This window comes from Cicer arietinum, chromosome 1 (genome assembly GCF_000331145.2).
Source record: "Cicer arietinum cultivar CDC Frontier isolate Library 1 chromosome 1, Cicar.CDCFrontier_v2.0, whole genome shotgun sequence".
Taxonomy (NCBI): Eukaryota; Viridiplantae; Streptophyta; class Magnoliopsida; order Fabales; family Fabaceae; genus Cicer; species Cicer arietinum.
This window is the reverse complement of record NC_021160.2, coordinates 35,483,134-35,505,068: the sequence shown is the minus strand read 5'-3', so window position 1 is coordinate 35,505,068 and position 21,935 is coordinate 35,483,134. Positions and strand designations below refer to the sequence as shown.

Below are 21,935 nucleotides of genomic sequence, written 5' to 3'. Positions count from 1 at the left end.
TATTCAATCTTTAATCTTGACCATCCAAATTTATTTATCAACGGTTGTGGTTTAGTAGAAAAATATCAATCCTCATACTTTTAGTTGGACCAATCAAATTGATCTATTCAATCCTACTAACTTCTATAAATAGATAACTAGATCACACAATATCACCACACCTTCTATCTCATCATACCTTCTATTTCATCATAATCATGGCTTCTCAACAAGTCATTTGTATTGTTTATTACAATGGTTCAATTGTCGATGGAGTTGAAGGGAAAACATTTGTAAGTGATTACAAAAAGGCGTTCAAAGTACATTCTAGCAGCAACCTTGCTCGTCTAAAGAATGTCATTAAGAAAAAGTTGCAGTTCGACGACAACGTGACGATAACTGATATAGTTTATCGACACCTTGTCTTCTTTGGTGAAAATACAACCAGATTTGAATTGATGAAGGTTTGTGATGACGACGATGTTGAACTCATGTTTGATGTTTATGCACAATGGTCACAACTTGGCACCATTGAGTTATACATTACATTTGAAAGTGGTCCTACTTCACAACACAACACTATCAACCCATCACAACCATCAACCTCAAACATGCCTATCCCATCACAACACTATGAACCATACTCTACCCCTTATCAACCCGACGTACATTCTCCATCACAACACTATCAACCATACCAACCATACTCTAGCCAAAATGAACAAACTCAACATGTCCACAATGTCTCCCAACAACTTAGCCCTTATCAACCCGACGTACATTCTCCATCACAACACTATCAACCATACTCTAGCCAAAATGAACAAACTCAACATGTCCACAATGTCTCCCAACAACTTAGCCCTTATCAACCCGACGTACATTCTCCATCACAACACTATCAACCATACTCTAGCCAAAATGAACAAACTCAACATGTCCACAATGTCTCCCAACAACTTTATCACGAATCTCTCCCAACAAGTCCACAATGTGATCTTCCACTTAGTGTCCATTATAATATCAATGAGGAAGAATTAGGTGATTATAGTGAAGATGATGAAACATACTTCGATGAATCATCTGGTGATTCTGACGATGATGATATTGATGAAGATATGGAAGCAGAAGATCAACTTATCCCACCTGTATTCGATCCACCATTCCACATGAAGAACATCAATCTATCCACCGCAAACCAACCAACTGAATTTGATCACATGTTCATCGACGAAGTCCCAAATTTAGATGGAACTCTTGAAGTTGGAATGAAGTTTCAGAGCAAGGATGAATGTGTACATGCAATCAAGCGTTATCATCTAAAACAATCATTGAACTTTGTGGTGCAAAAATCAGATCTAGAAAGGTACGTTATTATTTGTTCACATTCAAATTGTTTGTTTAGATGTAGAGCTTCAAAACGCAAAAAAAATGAATTGTGGGTGATTGGGAAATTGAATGATCATACATGCACAAATTCTGCACTATCACAAGATCATACAAAGCTTGATTCTAACATGATATGTGCAAGTATAATGCAAGTTATGAGGATGGACCCTTCAATCAAAGTGAAGGTCATTATTGCTCAGATTCAGGCTTTGTATAACTACACAATTAGTTATAGAAAAGCTTGGTTGGGAAAAAATAAGGCAATCGAACAAATTTATGGCAATTGGGAAGAGTCTTACAATCAACTTCCACGATGGTTATTAGTTATGCGAACGTTTGCTCCAGGAACCATTATTAAAATGGAAACAATCCCAGCTTATAATGAACATGGTTTGATAAATGGGATGACAATCTTTCATAGACTATTTTGGGCTTACGTTCCATGCATATCTGCGTTTAAATTTTGCAAACCAATTGTGCAAGTTGATGGAACTTGGTTATACGGAAAATATAAGGGAACTCTATTGGTAGCAGTTGCACAGGATGGGAACGACAATATCATTCCAATTGCTTATGCTCTTGTGGAAGGTGAGACAAAAGAGGCTTGGGGGTTTTTTTTTAGAAATTTGAGATCACACGTCACTCCACAAGCCAACATTTGTTTGATTTCAGATAGACACGAATCTATCAAAAGTGCTTACAATAATCTCAATAATGGGTGGCAACATCCTCCGTCAAAGCATGTGTTTTGCGTCCGACATATTGCACAAAATTTTGCAAGGGAATTTAAGGATAATGCTTTGAAGAACAAGGTTATTTCTATGGGTAATACTTTAATTCTTACTTCTTATCATTAATTAAAAATTAAATTATGAAGTTTTATAATTAGTGTAATAATGCATTGTCTGTTGTTTCAATACAGGTTACTCAATGAATGAGTCTACATATCGATACTACCGCAGAGAAATTGGCATCGTAAACCCAGAAGCTTTGAAATGGTTAGACAATATACCGCGACAAGATTGGATTCAAGCATTTGATGGAGGTAGTCGTTGGGGTCAGATGACCACCAACCTTGTGAAGTCGATGAACGTAGTATTAAAAGAACCACGCAACCTTCCCATCACTGCTTTGGTCCAATCAACATATTATAAAACAGGTACACTATTTCCAACCATGGCAAAACAACACGCATCAATTTTAGCTTCTGGTCAGATATACACAGAAAAATGCATGACTTTTATGAAATCGGAAATACGTAAATCAAATAGTCATAGAGTCGATTGTTTTGATCGAAGCAACCACACTTTCATGGTCCACGAGACAGTAGTTCCAAAAGAAGGGCGACCAATTGGTCATTTCAGTATAAATCTTCCCAACAAGTGGTGCGATTGTGGAAAATATCAAGCTAAACATATGCCTTGTTCACATGTGATAGCAGCATGTTCTAGCATCAAATATGATTATTGGAGCCTTATATCCGAAGTGTACAAGGTGGAAACAGTACTTAAAGTCTACAGTGAAGCGTTTCAACCGATACCAAACGAAGGATATTGGCCACAATATGAAGGTGTTAAGGTGTGTCACAATCCACTAATGCGAAGAGTCAAGAAAGGTCGCCCAAAGACCAAGCGCATTAGAACAGAAATGGACACTACGGATAGAGTCCCAAGAAAGTGCGGATTATGTCGGGTATCTGGTCATACTAAGAAACATTGTCCAAACGCTGCTGGCACATCTACTCAAAATTGATGTATTTTTTTTCTTTTAATTTAATGTAATTTTATTTTATTGTATTAATATAATTTTCTTATTATTAATTATTTTATTTTATTGTATTAATAGAATTTTCTTTTTATTATTATTATTGTTTTTTTATTATAATAATTATTAAAAGTTATATAATAATATTAAATTAATTATTTTAATTATTTATAACAATAATTTGTATTTTTTAATGTTATAATTATTTTTAAAATATTTAATAATAATAAATATAATATATCTAATAATAAATAACAAAATTCAACAATAAAAGAATATATAATATTAAAATAAAAGTATTTTTATTTTATTAAATAATAAAATTATTTTTATTTTATTAATAAAATTTTCTTTTTATTATTATTATTAAAATTATTATTATTATTATTTTTATTATTATACTAATTATTAATATACCAATTATTATTATTAAATATAATAAATATATTATTTTATCCACCAAAAATTCAAAAAAAAAAAAAATTTCCCAAGTGGGAGGTTGCATCCCCAGGATGCGACCATCTGTTGCAGTTAAAAAAAAAGTCTTTCAAGAGGTCGCAGCCCCAGGATACGACTTGCTTCTGGGGCAAAAAAGTAGGGCAGATTGGTATATTCATTTCAAAGTAGGGTGGCATATCTGTATTAAAAAAAAAAAACAGGATATTATTATAAAAAACCCTTGTCAGACATATATATCTTGATTATTATTAGGAAGGAAATGAATTTGGTAGACTATATGGATACGACAACATAATGAAATGAAGAAACCAATTAGAATGAAGTGAGAAAGCACGAGATACTACAAAAAACTCTTCCGCGAGGATTTTTTTATTTTAATAACCTAATTTTTAAAAAAAATTATAAATATACTTACTTTTAAAAATTATATACCAAAACAATTCATTTACAATTCATTTTATTGATTTAGTTAAAAATCGCTTGTATAAAATCAATTTCCTTAAAAAAGTTCAAATTTACAAATAAATTGAAAAAAAAAATCGTTACTTCAAACTCAAATTTCCTTAAAAAAAATTACATTTACAAATAATATCTTTTAACTAAATAAAAACTAAATAATAAAATATATAATTTCTAAAATAGAATATATTAATAATTTCTTTTTTAATTTGAATTATTAAAAAAACTATTCCATGACGGTGAACACATAAATCACATAAAAATTTACTTAATCTTTAAATATCTAAACTATTTAAAAACTTTTAAATTGCTCCCTAAACTTATTCAATCTTATTCCACTCCATTTCATCTATTCAAGCATCGTCTTAGTGTCCATACCTTTCTTAGATCTTACATGTCTTATCATATATTAACTTCTTTCTTAAATATAAATCTTTTATTGTAAATTTCATTTTTATTAAAAGAAAGTTAAGTGTAATTAAATTATTCATTTTATATAAAAAAATAACTAAAACGTTATTTATGTGTTAACGTATACAATAATTATTTTTTTATATTTAAAGATAAATTAGTAGTATTAACTAAAGATATATTAAAAAATGAAAATAAATAATAATAATAATAATAATAATAATAATAATAATAATAATAATAATAATAATAATAATAATAATAATAATAATAAATAAATGTGAAAAAGATGAATTTTTTGTTGTTCTTATAACTAGGGAGAGGGAGAGGCAATAAGTATTATTCATATGTAGTCACTCTCCCATTCCCATATGAAGATCACAACGCGAGTGTCAAAGTTCCTCTTCTCTACATCAGCAAGCACCACCGCGACACACTTCTACAACCATCTCAGGGAAATTCAATGTCAAGGATTGTAAAGTATTCTTCTTAATTTGAATAATATTTTCGCATATTACAACAACTTTGCATTAATCGTTATTTTACATTGATTGATCCACGAAAAGTTAATTGATGTGTCTTGTTATTGATGATTCTTATACTGTAGATTTATCTTTATAAAATTTTGAGAACTCAATTAGATTTCAAAATAAATTGGGATTAGGATGGAATAAATAGTCATTTTGTATCCAAGGCTTGTTTGGGAGTTTGAGAGGGATGGGCTTTGGTAAAAAGGAAAGGGAAAATGGAAGGAAATGAGGGCTTTAGGATGGGAGAACTTTGAAGGATTTATTTTTCTTTATAATATAAAATACTTCTAATTTGAGGGAAATTAGAAACAAAATGTATTGGAGACGGAATTGAGAAAGTTTTAGAGTGTTTAGTTAAATTTTAAGAGTGTAATTGTCATGTATTTGAATAAAATGTCCCCACACCACAATCATTCATGGTGACGATTTTAGTAGTAGTTATAATAAAAATCAAATATATTAATTATGCTAAAAGTCTAATATTCTATAAACTAAAAATATATCAATCATAAACATTCTTACTATTTTCTACATAATTATTCTTTCAAATAAGGTGGAAGATTTCCTTCTATTTTCCTCTCTTCCCCTCCCCTCAAATCCCTCCCCTCCAAGCTCCTGAGCTTAAATGTGTGAGGCGGTGTTAGTATGATTATTAAATATGTCAATTTACAAAAACATTCATAACTTTTGTATGTAATTTTATGTTGCAACCCGACTAACTAGGCACATTTGAAGATCAAATTAATTAACGGAAGATACATTTACAGACCAAACTTACCAATCAAAGATACATTTGAGAATTTTATTGTAATTTTGATAAATTCAATGACTATATCCATAGTGCCTGACATATTCGAGGATCAAAATCAATGTTACTCATTAAGAAGCATTTGGATCCTAATTGAGTTCTTTGAGCCTTTACTGTGAATTCAACGAGGTACACAATCTCTGAGCATTGAGACAAAGATGAACGTAATTGTTCTAGGCAACCAATGATCTATCATCTATCTCAACATTAGATATGTTATCTTAAAATGCTCTACACTGAGCTAACTAAAACTTGTTAAGACACTAAAAAATTTCAATGTAAAGATGGATTATTATGATATGAAATGTACATGGAACATTTTTCACCTCTACTAAGTTTCCCTTTCCTATATATGCTGGTACTGTTTCTCTACTTGGAACCATTTTATTTTCTCTTCATTCAGCAGTAAAACATTACATTCTTCACATTTTCTTTCAATGCAGGAAGTGGCCTAACAGTCCTATCTTTGGATCTTGCACCTCGCAGTTTAGCAATCTCCGGATGATCGGGTTCCATATAGAATCGAGCTCTGTACGCTGCCAAATGAGCATAGTATGCTGGAGGCACTGCATACGAAACGTACATTTATTTTCGGTAACAGGAACTTATTTGCTCTTAAACCAGCTAATAGAAAATCCATTGATGCATACTATATATGAATCAGTAAAGTTAGTTAAACAAAAGTTTCAATGTTTATTTATGTTTAGTAAGAACAAGATAATTACCTACAGAAACAGACCGCGTACATCTTGCATAGCTGCAACAAAAAATAAAACATTAGGAAACTGGTTATGAAATGTTAAGAATAGAGCAGACAAATTCAAGATAATAAATAGAGAAAGTATTTACGTGTAGCATAAGTTGTTAGTTAAAGACTGAATCTCATCTGCAGTGAAATTGTTCTCATCCCAGAGGACATGATAGTGTGCTGGTCTACTTGTACCCTGTAGGTTTCCAATCACAACATAAATTATGAATGCCACTACATGCTAGACATTTTAATGGTTCACGCTTTACATCAATGTGAAACACATTGCAGAACTTGGACTCACAATCCAAATCCTAATCCTATCTAATGAAGAAAATTCAATACCATTATCATACCTGAATTCCTGCATGACTGCATAAATAGAAATCGAATTCAGTAGGATGACAGATCTTTGAGTCCACCACAGTACCTACATTACAGTCAGAAGAACCTCTCAACTCTGGGGCCATTTATGGCACTGGTTAACGGGTTTTTGGAGTAACCCCAGGTCCAACCCAAATATATTGTGAATATAAGGAGACCCTCTTTTAGCTGACAAGCAAAAATAATTACCCGGTAAGATATTCCCACTTGTATCAGTGCAGTTTCTGTCATCATGATTGTTTGGGAAGAGTCTGGTGTGATGCCGTTTTTGAACCACAACAAATGTTACCGGAGGTTGGTAACTTGGTTCCAAAGACGCACACGCCTACACATCACAAGAATGCAAGAGCTGTAGGATACTATAGTCAGTATTAGATATAGCTATGTTGAGTTTTTTTGTCCGAGTACCTTACGGATGGCATCAAGCTCATATAGCAAAACTTGGTAGAACTGTCCTTCACTTACCCCATCCCTGAAAATGTTGGATAATGTTATAATTAGGTGACTCCTCATTCATAACTTCCTCACAAAAATCAGTATAACATACCAGAACAGATCATTCTTACCTGTAAAAAATTATTCTCAACGGTTTTTGTCCGGTTGCCTTCTTAAATGAAAGCAAAAGCTCCCTGAAGAAGCATAAAAATAGACACATTGATTTTGTACAACAAATAATAAATGCTAAAACGCCATTATAATGCCCCTAGTCGTTAATGATTGAAGATACACCAAGTTTTTGCTCAAGTGTAAAACACAATAACCAAGAAAGGATGTAAAGCCTTCCTAGTAAGAAATGGAAACATTGGCAAATGGATACAACTCAGGCTTTTGAAGTAAATGAAGTCAATGCCTAAGGGGAACCTATAGAGCGTAAAAACAAAGAGACGAAGTATAGAGATATAGAATCTACGAAGTAAACTTCTAGTTTAGTTTCATTGACACAAATTATGAAGATAGTTGTCCATGTGGTGTTAGCTCATTAGTAAAAGTTTGACTTTGTAACCTCAAGTGACGAAATTCAATTTTTTTTGGATACAGTTGTAAAATGACCATTAGTACCACATTAATTAATGATAATTTATAATTTATCCTTCCTTAATTTTTAAGAACAAAAGGTGTCATCATAGTTGGGATGACTTTCATTATATTGTTAAATCTGTATACCATTTTGTTTTAAAAAAAGATTATGAAGATGGTTAGAATAGTTGCTGCTGAAGTACCTGATCATACCGCCATAAACCACACCCCTCTGTGGATCTTTCCAAGATTTGAAAAGGTCTTGGATGAGCTCTTCGCGGTGAGGCTGAGCACAAACCAATCCTGCATACTTCGTTACTTCTGGCCAGTCCTGGGAGGCTACAACCTGGATTAAAATAATCAGTATATATCAAACATTGGGCTATGAGTTGTATGAGTTTGGAAATTCTTACAGCAGCAATGGATGGGCAGGTATCATCTCCGGATTCTGGGTGAGTTACATCAGCTCCAAATATTATTGTTGGAATATCACTAACTAGTGGAATCTTCCAACTTAGAGCATCCAAAAGTACTGTGTTTCTTCCTCCCATCTAAAAGTATAATTCATATGTTTGAGAAATTAAAATGAAAAATAATTAGATAAAATCATGAGCTAAGGGATTGTGTAAATATTTTAATGTAGCTTGTAGCCACCCTCTCCCTTTGATAGATAAAGTATAATATATAATTTAATAATAACAAACCTTGACATTGATTTTTAGTGCCACATTGGCCAGGTACTGTCTATTAATCTTGAATACATATTTTGCAAGGCAGCATTGAGAAATCAATCCAAGATCTGTTTCACAGATTCTTTTGAGATCACCTGAATAAAGGATTTATTTCTTTAAATCAAGCTTGAAATAGTTTTCTTCCAAATAAAATTTGAAATGAAATATGGATAACGAGAGATTAGAGAAAGCACAAATTAAAGAATGGATGCAAGAGCGAAGGAGCATTACCAAATTTATTGGAATATGAAACAAAGAAAGGTGACAAAGAAGAAATATTAAGCTACTACAACCTCTTAACATTCCTTTAACTAAATACCAGTTCCTTCCTACTAAGATTAAGAAATACTAGTAATGCAAATGAAGTAGGTTCCTACAATCATACCATACAAAGAGCCATTATTGTCTGGAAGAATGGCAATCAACAACTCTAGCTCTTTCCCATCAAGTTTGTTTAGAGCAGCTGTATGTACATACTTCAAAGCCTTCTTGACCTGATCTGGTCTTGCTGAATATACAGGAATCACAGGTTCCTTACTAAATTCCTGATAAGAGTAAGAGAATGTATTATATTAATTGTGCAAAACAACAACAGCCAAAACCTTTTCCCATTGGATAGGGGGTGCTTCATGAATCAGTTGATGTCATTGTATTCCTTCACAGATATTGATTCAAGAGTGTCTTTGGAAGGGCTTTTTGCACTAATCTCACAACATAAGCACTTGTATTTGCATTTACTATTTAGATACATTTACAAAAACAACCCATGACATGCTTATAGATTGTATTTAACACATTCTAGTAAGCTCCCTAGGGTAGATCATGCATGAGTGCTTTATTTTTTTAGAATAGTTTATTGAATAATCGCTCAACTATTCTTTTTTTATACAAACATGCCCTTAGTGTGCATGATGATGTACAATCGAGGATGAATTATAATTGGAAATTATTTATATTCAAACAATTTTCTCTAAAATCAATACTATGCTAACAAGGGCATAACCAAAGTTTGAATCTTTACCATGCCTGAAATTTGACACATCTGAACTAACTGTTGGCAAAACCCACAAGCTGTACTTTCTTGAACACTGCGTGAGAAATTGATGCATGCCCAATATCTTACAGTACTTCCATTTATAACTTTCTGTATTGAAATTAGTAGAGTTACAATTAATAAGGAGCAGGTAATTTTCTTTCGTTCTTCGTATAGAAAAAGTTAGGATTTCATTTGTATACACTGATTGTGTAAAACATTTTTACGTATGCATTCAATCACAAAATGGTGTGATTTAATTGGATGCATGTGTACAAAAAGTTTACATGGCTGGTACATAGAAATTAATCTCAAAAAGCAAATTTTCTGTCTTTTATTTAAATAAAAAAATTATAGGATAATATGTTCATGTCTGAGCTGACCTTGTTCATCATATTCCATTGACCAACTTGTGGCAAGTATTCTTTCTCTCTTCCACTGTCATGATATTTCAACTACAGGGAAAATAAGTGTCAAAATGTCCTTGCATTATAATATAACGAGAAAAGCAAACAAAGTAGGTAAACAGTTAAATAATGAGAGAATTACCCATGGAGGAGGCAGAATCCGAGCCTCCACTGATGCAAGCTTGTTGTCTATGCTGATACCAAACTCTTTTGCATAGGGATCATTCCCATAATTGTTTTGTTGAATTGTCTAGAAGATTCAATAGGGAAAGTTCTAGATTAATAAATAAAATGAAACACAAATTTTATGTTTGAAGAAGAAGAGCATACATGACTATAAATCAAGAAGTTACCATGATTGCAATTAAAAAAATAGCAAAATCCTTTTATAACTATATTCATTTTTTTGGCTACCATGTAATAAGTGAGAAGTATCCATCGACTTTGTCGATTATTAATCTTCATCAAATAAATTTACTAACTAACTTTAGTAGGGTCTCCCCTCCAAACCATTTTTTTCTTCCATATATTGGGCTCGAGCTTTACAAATTCTGAGTCTAGTTCCACTTGGATTGCCATAACATCGGTCTCCAGTTAAATAAACAGAAGGGAGAAGATATAGGGTGATGTCAAAACCCATGATAAATGACCTGCAAAATGTCTGTTTCTTGTTCACGTGGTCTCTGGCATGAGAACTTCAGCAGAGAAGTTATCTGTTTTTCATTCAGCCCTTTTGTATATCTCTGGCCCCTAACTATCTTGCATGCCTGGGACAAGATTCACATGAATTCTCTCTCAATGGAAGAATCAGAGTAAAATAAGAACAATTATTTGATTAAATTCAAAAGAATAGCTTACCTCCATGGGCAAATAGTTGACCTTCCTTTGACTTCCTACTTGAAGGCAAGGTAGATGAGAATATTTTATTGTATATCCATACATTTCTTGAAAGTAATCAACTACTGATTTCATGTTCATTTGCTCATCAAGTGGAAAACTGTTCATCAGAGGGGAGGGAACAATCATTGTTTAAGAGATCAATCCCAGTGATTGTTAAATAGTAACAATATTATTATTATTCTTCTTCGAAACATTGCTTAGTACAAAATATTGTTAAATAGCTATTATAACAGTGCTTTAGTACTGTTGCATAGCAGAATTTGAACAAAATGTTATTTTCTATGATTAACAACATTGGTCAATCTTAAAGAAATACAAGTTCAATTTGCTTAAAGTTAAAAAGCCATACATAAGCTCCCTTGTTGGTTGTGAAGTCAACCCTGATATTCTGTACTTCCTTCGAAAATTTCCTCTATGTGTGACTTCAACTTTTACACCTCTCAGGGCCTTTTTAATCTGCTTGCAAGATACACCACAAAGATTCCATGGTTAGATATTACTTAAACGTTTCTCTGAATTAGGGAGCTAGAGATATTGCCAATTTAATTCTTCAGTTTAGTTGGTGAATTTGAACAAAGTATGAGCTCAGGCCAATTAGAATAACACTTGGTTTTTTTAGTTTTATTTGTTATTCTGCATCTGTATTACTATCACTTAGAGATCTTACTTTGATAATATTTTCCTCGGAACTTGGTGGCTATGATTGAATGTGTCATTGCGATTCAAAATGTGAGTAGAAGCTTAGGATTTCATAACTTAGGAATCTTTACATTATACATAAATCGGGTCATTCATTCTTGGTAAATGATCAAGATGGCGAGCACTGGACTGGTCTAATACTAAGCGAGACCTAAAACAAATTTTGAGGGAGACAATATTATTTATGTGAAAGATTTTTAAACTACGTAGCATGGATATGGATAGAGTACCCACATGCATCTAATATTTTATTTTAAAAATTTAATATAAAAAATGATTTTTCGTACTTATTCAATACTTACCTATGAGCATCCAACTTAATTTGAAAAATGATTTTTCATACGTATTCAATACTTATTTATGAGCATCCAACGAGTATCAGATACGAATACAGAAATAAAATTGGAGTACCCATGTTTCAGACTTGAAGTTGAACCTCTTGAGTGTTGACTATCATGTGTTACTTTTCTTTTGTCAAATAAATGAATTAAGAAATAATTGGAATGGATCATTTTTTTAGGCCACAAATCATTGTTTCATTGGCCTTGGAAGAGCATAAGGCATGCAAGCATCACCAATATTTTTGACATTACTCGTATGTTTCTGGAATTAATGATTGCTTAGTTGACAAAAAAGGGACAAAATTCATACCTTGACACGATCTGCATCAGACAATGGTTTTGAGTGCACATCTTTTCCAAGAATTTGAGCAACAAAGTCAATTACAGGTTGTGGTTCAATAAATGCCATTGATGACATACCTGAAAGTAATTAATCAACCATAAATTAAATTAACTTCAATGACATAGAAAGGGAGAAATAAAAATTTGCAGGCTTAAGTTATCAGTTGTTTCTTAACAAAAGTTACAGATATTTAAGATCTCAATTAATGAACCCAAAATAAACTTAGTTGCAACACTAACCAATATTAAGTGATAATCCCATTTGAGTTGGCCTTATACTCTGGTAAAATCCTCGCCATGATTCAATCCCACCACCAAGTTGCTGCGGTTTCCTTACATCAGGAGAATAGAGAAACCTCCCAATTGATATGTAACTAAGCATGCAACATTAAGTGTCAAGACACAAGCAAATTAATCAAAATCATCAATGGTTCAAAAGGAGGCAACTCATAATGCAAGAAGAATAATATTTAAATAGTTGCAAGGATACCATTTTATTGGTTCGCTTAGGGCATTCAAAATATCAGGACAGGCCCTGAACTAACTAATGTTGTAAATGTACCTTTTAGCTGCAAGCTCCTTCAACACAATGTCAAAGACACTAAGTGCTTCTTGTGGTGTGTCCACTTGTTTTCCATTAAGAAGTTCCCTAAGTTGTTGCATGCTAACACTAGTTGCAAACTTGATTGTCACCTTAAATTCTCTTACCCTGTAATAATAAACAATATTGAAATTCAAACTCGTTGAAACAAACACGTTTCAAAAAAACAAGATAGAAATGGATTATCTGCGGTCACACATTCATGTTGTAGCATATATGAATTTTCTGATCAAAGAGAAGACGGTCCACAATTCAACTTTGCATTTTGAATTCATTATGCAAAATAAAAAAAGAAACAGACGACCAAAATCGTGTGACTGCATAAATGTATTATTTCAATTGCAGGAATCCAGGTCGAAACAATCGTAACTTGGAACAAACAAACAATTAATTACCTGGTACCGCCAGTAACATAATCATCCTCACTCAAAATTACACTGAATTCTTTGTATGTAAAAGGAAGCAAACCAGCAGTGTAAATATTTATTCCTCCATCAAACACAGGGAGCCTCATGCCCAATTCAGTGTTCCTATGAATCCTCACAAGCTCAGATATAATAGCCTTTCTTGTTTTACTAGAATTTACTTCAGGTATTATTTTAACCTTCACAAAACAAAACATGTTTTCTAAGTAAAAGAATAAAGTAAAAGTAGCAATTTGTTAATGTTTTAGATTATACTTACATTGTAATGGCTTAAGTCAGAAACTGATATATCTACAAGAAAGTGGTTGGCTTTGATGAGACACTTAGTTCCAAGCTGACCATAACCAGGCCTACTAGGAAACACAATGCTCTTACAAGTAGGATATGAAACCTTGTTTGAATCATGTCCTGTTTCTTGTAACTTATCTGTCTTGTTTTGGCTTCTTCTTCTATTGTTCCTCCTTCTATGTTGTGTAAATTTTTGTTGTGGCCTTGATTTCACTTGATGCTCCTCTGGCTCCTTCATTTTCTCTTGCACTTTTGTTCTGTAGAAAATACACCAAACCATTTTCACACACATATATAGAGAGAGTAATAATAATAATAATACACAGCTAAAACAAGTTTTACATTAATATTTTATTGTCTCTCTACATGATAAAAATAACAAAATATAACACGTAAGGTACTAACTTTGATTAAAATAATATTTAGTCACTTTATTTACTTCTCGATTGAATTTCTAACTTTTTTGAAAATCAGAGATTTAAAACAAAAAATATATATGTTGACATTTTATTGCATCATAATGTTATTTTTTAGCACATGTTTGTCCCGTGATAAAATGATGAAATATGATTAACTTTTTATATATATATATATATAAAAAATTTAAAGTCTCATGAAGATGACAGATTTCTACTAGAAAAAAACCGAAAGCTTTAATGGCACAACAAGTTCCACGTTTTTACTAAAAAAAAAAAACAGTTTCTTAACTTAGAACTGGTTTCCAAGGAAGGGTATGAAAAGTACAAGAAGTGTGGAAGAAAGGGAAGTTTGTAACGGTTACAAGGGTTGGCATAACATAACATCAAATATAGACAATGTTTTCTCTTCCCCTAGGTGCTGTTACTTCTGTATATTCTCTGAAAAGATAGGGAATAAATTAAAGTGATTTGCATATGAATATACATATACATGCAAAACGAGGAATGGCCTACATAACCAATGTTTCCATGTTTCATTTAGCTTACAACCATAGGTTTTTATATATAGGCGTACACTACAAATACAAATTCCCTTTATTTGCTTCTTGCTATGCTTTAATTATTTCGGATGTTGGTTCTATAGTTGGGATCCAAAGGACCTTTATTTTGTGGTCCCAATTAATAGGGATGTTTTGTATTTTACTCTTTTCCTTGTCTTCAAAAGGACAGCTTCTGTAAATTCCTTTCATGTATAAATCCCTTTTGTAGTTCACTAAAATTGATTCAATTTGTCATGTCACAAAATAAATATAAAATTGGTTTAATTTGTTAGAATTTTATAAAAGTATAATCAACTTATTGAACTGAAGTGGTTAAAGAATTTATTTACGGATAAATTGTTTGTAAAAATTTTGAGTTTAAATTGTGATTAGAAAAATCTTTAAATTAGATTTTATTTATCTATTTTTCGAATTATTAAGGATCGTTTCCTTTAAAAATCGGAGAATAATTTAAAAAAGTTTAACTTCTAATTCCGATACTATTTAAAAATTTTGTTGTTAGATAATTGAAAAGTAAATACTACCGCTAGATAAAACAGAGAAATTTCTTAATCTAACGGCCAACATTAGACTGTACTATAAAACGAGTAGCAGATGATCTATTTTGCTACGTCACAAACTTTTTGCAAAGAACAAATAAATCTCTTTTGCAGCAACTACAATGAAAATTTATTTTAACTCCTATCTAAGTTGAATTACAGTGACAGAACATGTCTTTGTTAAAAGCAGTTACCAGTAAAATAACAGACACAAACAAATTTGAAGCTTGTTTGTTGTTGGAATTATTAAGATATATATAAGGACAGATTGCAATGCATGAACATGCCATAATATTAATGTCAGTTGTACATTCACCTATAGCCAAAAACACTGCAAACTTTGTACAAAATATACCAAAAGTTATGGCCTTATAGTTTGTTTTTGGTTTTGGGATATTTGATGCTGGTTTAGTTGAGGGAGATATTGGGTGAGAAACTCATTTAACTATTTTGGATCAATTCAAGGGCATGAAGAACAATCATATGTCCTGTCCCTTTCAAAGATTTCACAAAAAGGACATAACATCTCTAGAAATTTTATTAACAAAAAGGTTCAATTATAAATTTTGATTGTAGAATTGTAACCTAACCAGACTACTTACTACTCTGTATTTATCATCAAAAAATAATTTTGACATAGTTAGGGGAATATCTAACAAAGTGGAACTGTAAGTTAGAATGGAAAGAGGAAAAAAAATGGAATATGAAGAATGTCATAATTTTAAAGTGAAGAATCTCATAATCTAAAAATAAATAATGATAGAACATTTATAGAGTTTAATTAATTTTCATGCACGGATTATGCAAAATGTGTTACGTAGTTGACACATAATAATATTATTAATAATCTAACTATTATGATTGATTAATAATGTAAAAAATGATTTACAATGACAGTGCATATAAATTAAATTCACATTTGTATTGTGAAAACAATTTTAAATTTCTTTAACAATAGCTTACATAAAAAATATTTTTAAAATATAAGATATAAGAAATATCTTTGATATATAATATTGTAACACTTTTGATATTATTTATAAAAAAAAAGATATATAAGTAAATATAGTAAGGATTTTTATTAAAGTACTAGTCATTATCTTATGCATTGAACTTGAACATTGTTGTGAAATGTAAAATAAGTAAATTAAATAATATTGTTACTAAAAAAAATTAAATTATAGTATGAATATAAACATTTGAAACTTGTAATTGTTAAAAATTTCAAATATCAGTTTAATTTATTCATTTTAATGATCTATAATATTGGTTGCAGAAATCAGAATATTAATAATATTTTAATAGAAAATTAATAAATATATTTATTTGAGTTATTTATGAATGATTAATTTATTATTAATTTCTTATATTTTATTTGATACAGAAGTTTAAAATACACATAAGGACAATTCTCTTAGAATTTTGGGTTCATGTCAATATAATTTCACAAAATTAATATGTAAGATATGACCTAACTTTTGTAAATATTTTATTAGATTTTATTTCACTTTAAGATAAAACTCCAAAACTCTTAACACGATTATAACTAGATATTTAAATGTGATTCGATATCAGGAATTTACTAACAATGACTTAATAAATTTTTAATAAATCTAAGATAATTTCACAAAATCGATTTATAAGATAAACATTCACTATATTGAAATTCTTCAAAATATTAGAAAGTTGAATATTTGTTTTTGATAATTTAGAAAGTTGAATATTGATAAAAAAAATAGTATAGCAAATAAAAAAAATTAACTTTAAATATTTAATAAAGAGTATGTTAGTAAGATTTTAATACTACTAGAATACAGATGGAAAATATTTAATTTTAATAATAGGAGTTAAAATTTATAAAAAACAGTGATGGGAAGCAAATACTTTATGATCATATATTTTGATACTGCAGCCAATGCTCTGTGAGTTGTTCTTTGGTTAGTGTGTCTTTTCTCCATTTTGTCACATCCAAATATAAATTGCACCATGTGAAAATAACCCAGGCCCCTCTCTTCCAACAAACAATTATTCCCCCATCTATTGGGTGTTGTTCTTTCTGGTCATAATCAAGTAGACTTTGAAACCATTTTTCTCTTAAATTAATTAAATTTTATATATATTTTTTTTTAAATTCCAAACAATGCAAAGGCCAAAAATGTACTAATATTTTGTCTCTTTTAAATAAATGGGAATTCAGATGTGAATATGTCACTTTCAATTGATAATTCGAGCATCAGATAATCTAAATTGTTTACCCGATTCAGTTCTATATCTCTGCTCTAAGGGGGACCCTACTAAGATTATGACCAACACTTCTCATATATATTGGGTATTATTTCCAAGACATATGCCAATACGTATGCAAAAATTATAAGAAAAGTGGTAAACAAAATTGACAATCTTTTGAAAAATGGCAATCCCTCTAATATGCATGTAAGAATTATTATTTATTGTTGCTATCATTATCTTAAATATATATTTATAGCTAATTCCTCTCTATGATCTATAGATTTAGAAAACCACTAATGCATTTCAAAAAAAATAGATTAAATTATCTTTAGTCATTATTTTTTTAATCAATGATCATTTAACAAATTCACATAACTTCTTGTAGCACAAACTTTCTTGTGTTCCAACGTAAATGTAATTAAAAAAATAAAAAGCTACAGGTATAGCAAAAGTTGTTTAATTATACTGATTTTCTAAAATAATCATAATTTTAAGAAGAAAAAAAACTTTTTTTAGACAAAAAAACTTAAACAACCAGAATTTAAAGTGGAAGGGAGTGAAAAAAAAAAATATTTTTGTGACAATGGTCAACCTACAGTGGTAACATGAAACGGTTTTGATAGGTTTGGATTGGCCCATAAAGTTGATTATCCAAATCCAAATAGTTAAATTGGCTTAGTAATAAACCAATTAAATTGGTTTAAATAAAGATTACGCATCATTTCAAATTTTTATCAAGCAAATTACAATTGTTTCGGTTCTCAAATTTATTTATTTTATTAAAATTAAAAATCTGAAAGTAATATCTTTTTTACAAATTAGTGATTTATTTTTCAATTCAATTTGATTAATTGAAGCAAATCAATTCAATCTTTTTTTTGACTTATATTTCTAAGAAGTTTTGTCGATCATCATACATATCACACATGAAAAAAATGTTAGTCAATAATTAATTAGTGTGTCTTTTGAATTTATTTCTAGATAAGTGTAAGAAAATTGTAATATATAATTAAAATTATTGTACAAACCATGTATAAAAAAATATTTGTCATTGATCTCTATTTAAATGTGGTCATTCACTTAAATATGATCATTCAAAATCATTTAATTAAAAAAAATGTGTATTTGATCATTTGTATCTTTCTCAAATTTTATGAAACACATATAAGAGAGAATTATAGAGAAATAGTATTAAATAGGTAAACTATATATTTAGAATTAAATATTTAATTTTAAAAAATTAAAAAATTATTAAAACAAATATTCTATAATTGTTGGTTGTGAGAAAATTAAAAAATTTAATTTAAAAAATAAGAGAGTTAAAAATAGCTCTCTTTTCGAATTGTGATAAAAAGCCCAACTCTAATATATGAATTCTAAAAATAACGCTCAAGCCTGATCCTATGTGGACTTGGCAGAACTTACTATCATTTAATATGTTTATCCAAAATAATTTTTTAGTTATTAAGTAAAATAAATATATTAAAAAACTACTATTAAAAATTTTGTTTTCAAATTTGAATTCTACAAATTCAAAGGTTGTGTTGTATGTTAAAAAGGTATTTCATAATATTTACACCAAAAAAAGTAATTAATTATGTCATGTATTGATCAGTCAACTGATATAGGAAGATTATTTTCAACACACATAATCAATCAAACAATTTTTTATTTATTTTTATTGTTTTTGTTTATTTTTTCATGAAATCTTAAATAATAGTTCAACATCAAGGCTAGACTATATCCGGTGTAGTACAGGAATCCGCATCTAAGAAATAAAGTCAATTTCTCAGCATAATCCTTTGATTTAAAAAGAGGATCATTGTCATAAGTGCAAGTTAGCCTGCATATCATCTTCTCAACTAATCCAATGAAAAATTAATCAAACAAAAAGCTAGTCAACTGATAATACAACTAATTAGCTAAACACCAAATTTTACTTGACGAACAACCCATAAAACACAAATTATAGACATACAAGGAAGTATTTTGTAACTAAAAAGGTTTGAGCCAATTATGTTGGCCAATCGGTCCATGTAGGCTAGCAAGAATTTAAAATATATTATTTTTTCAATTGGGACTTGAGAAATACTTGTTTGGTCACAAATACAAATAAATAAAGATAAAAGATAAATAAAATAAAATAAAATAAATATATTTTAAAATAATTAAATAATATATATTTTTGTGTTAGTGTGTCTAAATACTATTTATTTATACTTATGATTAAAAAAGTATTTCTCTTGAGTTTTAAAAGCCTTGAACGATATTGTTTTTATTTTTAAATTTTTTGAAATATCCAAAATTTTAAGATTTTTTTTAGAAAAAATCATAACACAAATAAGTTTTGAATTTCTCAATTTTTGAGAAATTTAAAATTTCACATTTTTAAAAAATTTAAAAAATTAGAATCTATTTGTTTAAAAAAAATATTAAAACTCCGTAACAAAGAAACTGTTTTGTTTTTAAAGAACTCACTTTAATTACGAATTCATCTATGAAATATTTTTAAATAAATTTGAGTTTTATTAATATTAAACTTTATTTTTAAAATTTTACATGATTCGTTGGACCAACAATAGGAAGTAAATTTTTTTTAATATAATTTATAAATTTTTTTCTTTGGTCAACAATTTATGAACTTAATTAGAAGTACCCCAAAACAACAAAGCACTATTAAAATTACAAATATATCACATCCACATTTGATCATCATGACCAATAAAAAGAAACATCCACATTTGACTGAAGAAAGGACAGATAATGGAAACAAACCTTGTTTTTTACTCTGTTGTACACATCAATTATTGCTTTTGCTTGCCACCGTGACCACAATCTCTCCAACTATATATTCATCATGAGTTGTAAAATATATCATATCAAACGAACGTGCACTTTTTCCTTAGCTAGTTTCCCTGAGCACAAAGGCAAAAATAAAGTAATAATTTGTGCAAATCTTAGCATGCTTTCAGTTAACGATAAATTACATAAGAACTCATTAAAATGTTTAAATAGCTTGTAAAATAACTTATATAATATCCTTATATAAAGTTTTCAATTTATTTCAATCAACTCCTATATGATCACTTATACAAACATTAATAATTTATATATACGAAAATAATGTTACCATAATTCCTCTTAAATTTTACTTATATTATCAATGCTTAATTAAACTATATTTCAAAACATACGCTAGTTTATCATGTTCATTTCACAACAAAATCTTATTTTTTGTAATTTATAAGGCTACACAATTGCAAGCAAGAAAAATGGATATTAATCAAAGCTGAAAAATATAATACAATGAAGCTTCATGCATGTGAGTGTACATAAATGCAACCAAAACTCAAAATATAACGAGCTTAGAACAAACCTCAAAAATCAATACTCGAAATGATTGGCTGAAGACAAAGAGAAAACAGAGTTCACCATGTAGAATTTCTTCAAAAATTGCAAAGGAAGAGATATGAAGAATGAAATATAAGATATAATGTTATAGAAATAAAAGCATGAAAGTTATAGGGAATGGTTCCCCTTTATGGTATTGAAAAAACATTAAGTTATGAAAGACACTACTTTTAGAATTGAGTCTTCACATGGGTTTGAATTAAGAAAGGAGCTTTCAAGGAGATCAAAGAAGAGCTTTTGGAGGATGAAATTAAAGCGTGCAGCCACTTGAATATTTTAAATGGATAAAAACTAATAACACCTTTTATCTTTTGGTAGCAGAAAAGTAAAAACACCATATGTTTAAATTAATAATAATTCGATAAAGAAAGAGTGTTGAGTTTTAATTTGAGAAATTGAAAATAATTAAATGTAATAACTAACCATTGGAGGAGTGTCGGAGAGTGACACGTGAGTGGTATGTGGTGCAAGGTTGTGAGAATTAATAATAATAATAAGGAAATAATTAAAGGGAAAGGGAAATTGTGTCAGTTTGTTCTTTGACGGGAAATATTAATATTTGAGATTCGTAAGAACGAATTATAAATGTGTAAAAAAAGAAAGAAGAGAGGTGAAGCATGTGTGAAGTGGTGGAGTGGAGGGGTCACACTTTTATAAAGCCGGAAACAAAGCGAGCACTACCTACGAGGGGGATGTGCCTCATTTTATGCTTAGCTTAAGCTTATATTCACTTGGTTTAACAAACGCTAAAATACACTTCATCTTTAACTCAATTTCTTCATGTTTAACTGAATTTTGGTTTAAATTTAAATTATTTTTTCTTTTTTTTTTAATAAGTAATTTAAATTATTTCATTAACAAAGTTTCATTATTTTCATTCAATTTCATCTTATCTTCATATTTTATCTTGATTTTAAGTTATATTAGATTAGTAGTATCTATGTGTGTCAAAAAGTTAAAAATATTTTAAACTATGAATTGATGAAGATGACGTTGAAGAGGGGAAGAGCACTAACCATTTTAATTTATGATTTTAATATTTAAGTAAAAATACATATTTGG

General features: G+C 29.7%; 2 protein-coding genes and 1 long non-coding RNA gene across 6 annotated transcripts; 2 read left to right on the top strand and 1 right to left on the bottom strand.

Moving 5' to 3' along the window:
• Positions 1-1,529: 1,529 nt before the first annotated feature.
• Positions 1,530-3,120, top strand: LOC105852965 (uncharacterized). The gene is made up of 2 exons (XM_027336895.2): positions 1,530-2,193; positions 2,291-3,120. Exons 1-2 carry the CDS (start codon positions 1,530-1,532, stop codon positions 3,118-3,120), a joined length of 1,494 nt encoding a protein of 497 aa, XP_027192696.1.
• Positions 3,121-4,761: 1,641 nt separating this feature from the next.
• On the top strand, positions 4,762-6,459 carry LOC113786317 (uncharacterized). The gene is made up of 2 exons (XR_003472557.2): positions 4,762-4,941; positions 6,243-6,459. It is a non-coding gene; the product is annotated as an uncharacterized lncRNA (long non-coding RNA).
• LOC101509023 (protein argonaute PNH1-like) lies at positions 5,848-21,531 on the bottom strand. Of its 4 annotated transcripts, none has more exons than XM_004488364.4 (25): positions 21,297-21,531; positions 20,839-20,906; positions 20,238-20,377; positions 13,687-13,972; positions 13,398-13,606; positions 12,964-13,110; positions 12,642-12,775; positions 12,370-12,479; positions 11,369-11,475; positions 10,978-11,116; positions 10,770-10,886; positions 10,262-10,369; positions 10,096-10,167; positions 9,701-9,823; positions 9,065-9,224; positions 8,653-8,774; positions 8,362-8,499; positions 8,152-8,294; positions 7,498-7,560; positions 7,340-7,403; positions 7,121-7,256; positions 6,904-6,977; positions 6,649-6,743; positions 6,525-6,556; positions 5,848-6,365 (listed from the first exon to the last, which is right to left on the bottom strand). In XM_004488364.4, exons 4-25 carry the CDS (start codon positions 13,951-13,953, stop codon positions 6,199-6,201), a joined length of 2,727 nt encoding a protein of 908 aa, XP_004488421.1. In that variant the 5' UTR covers positions 13,954-13,972; positions 20,238-20,377; positions 20,839-20,906; positions 21,297-21,531; the 3' UTR covers positions 5,848-6,198. The 4 variants fall into 4 exon arrangements, with proteins under 4 accessions (XP_004488421.1, XP_004488424.1, XP_004488422.1 ...); XM_004488367.4 differs by lacking the exon at positions 21,297-21,531 and adding an exon at positions 21,042-21,155; XM_004488365.4 differs by lacking the exon at positions 20,839-20,906.
• Positions 21,532-21,935: the final 404 nt, after the last annotated feature.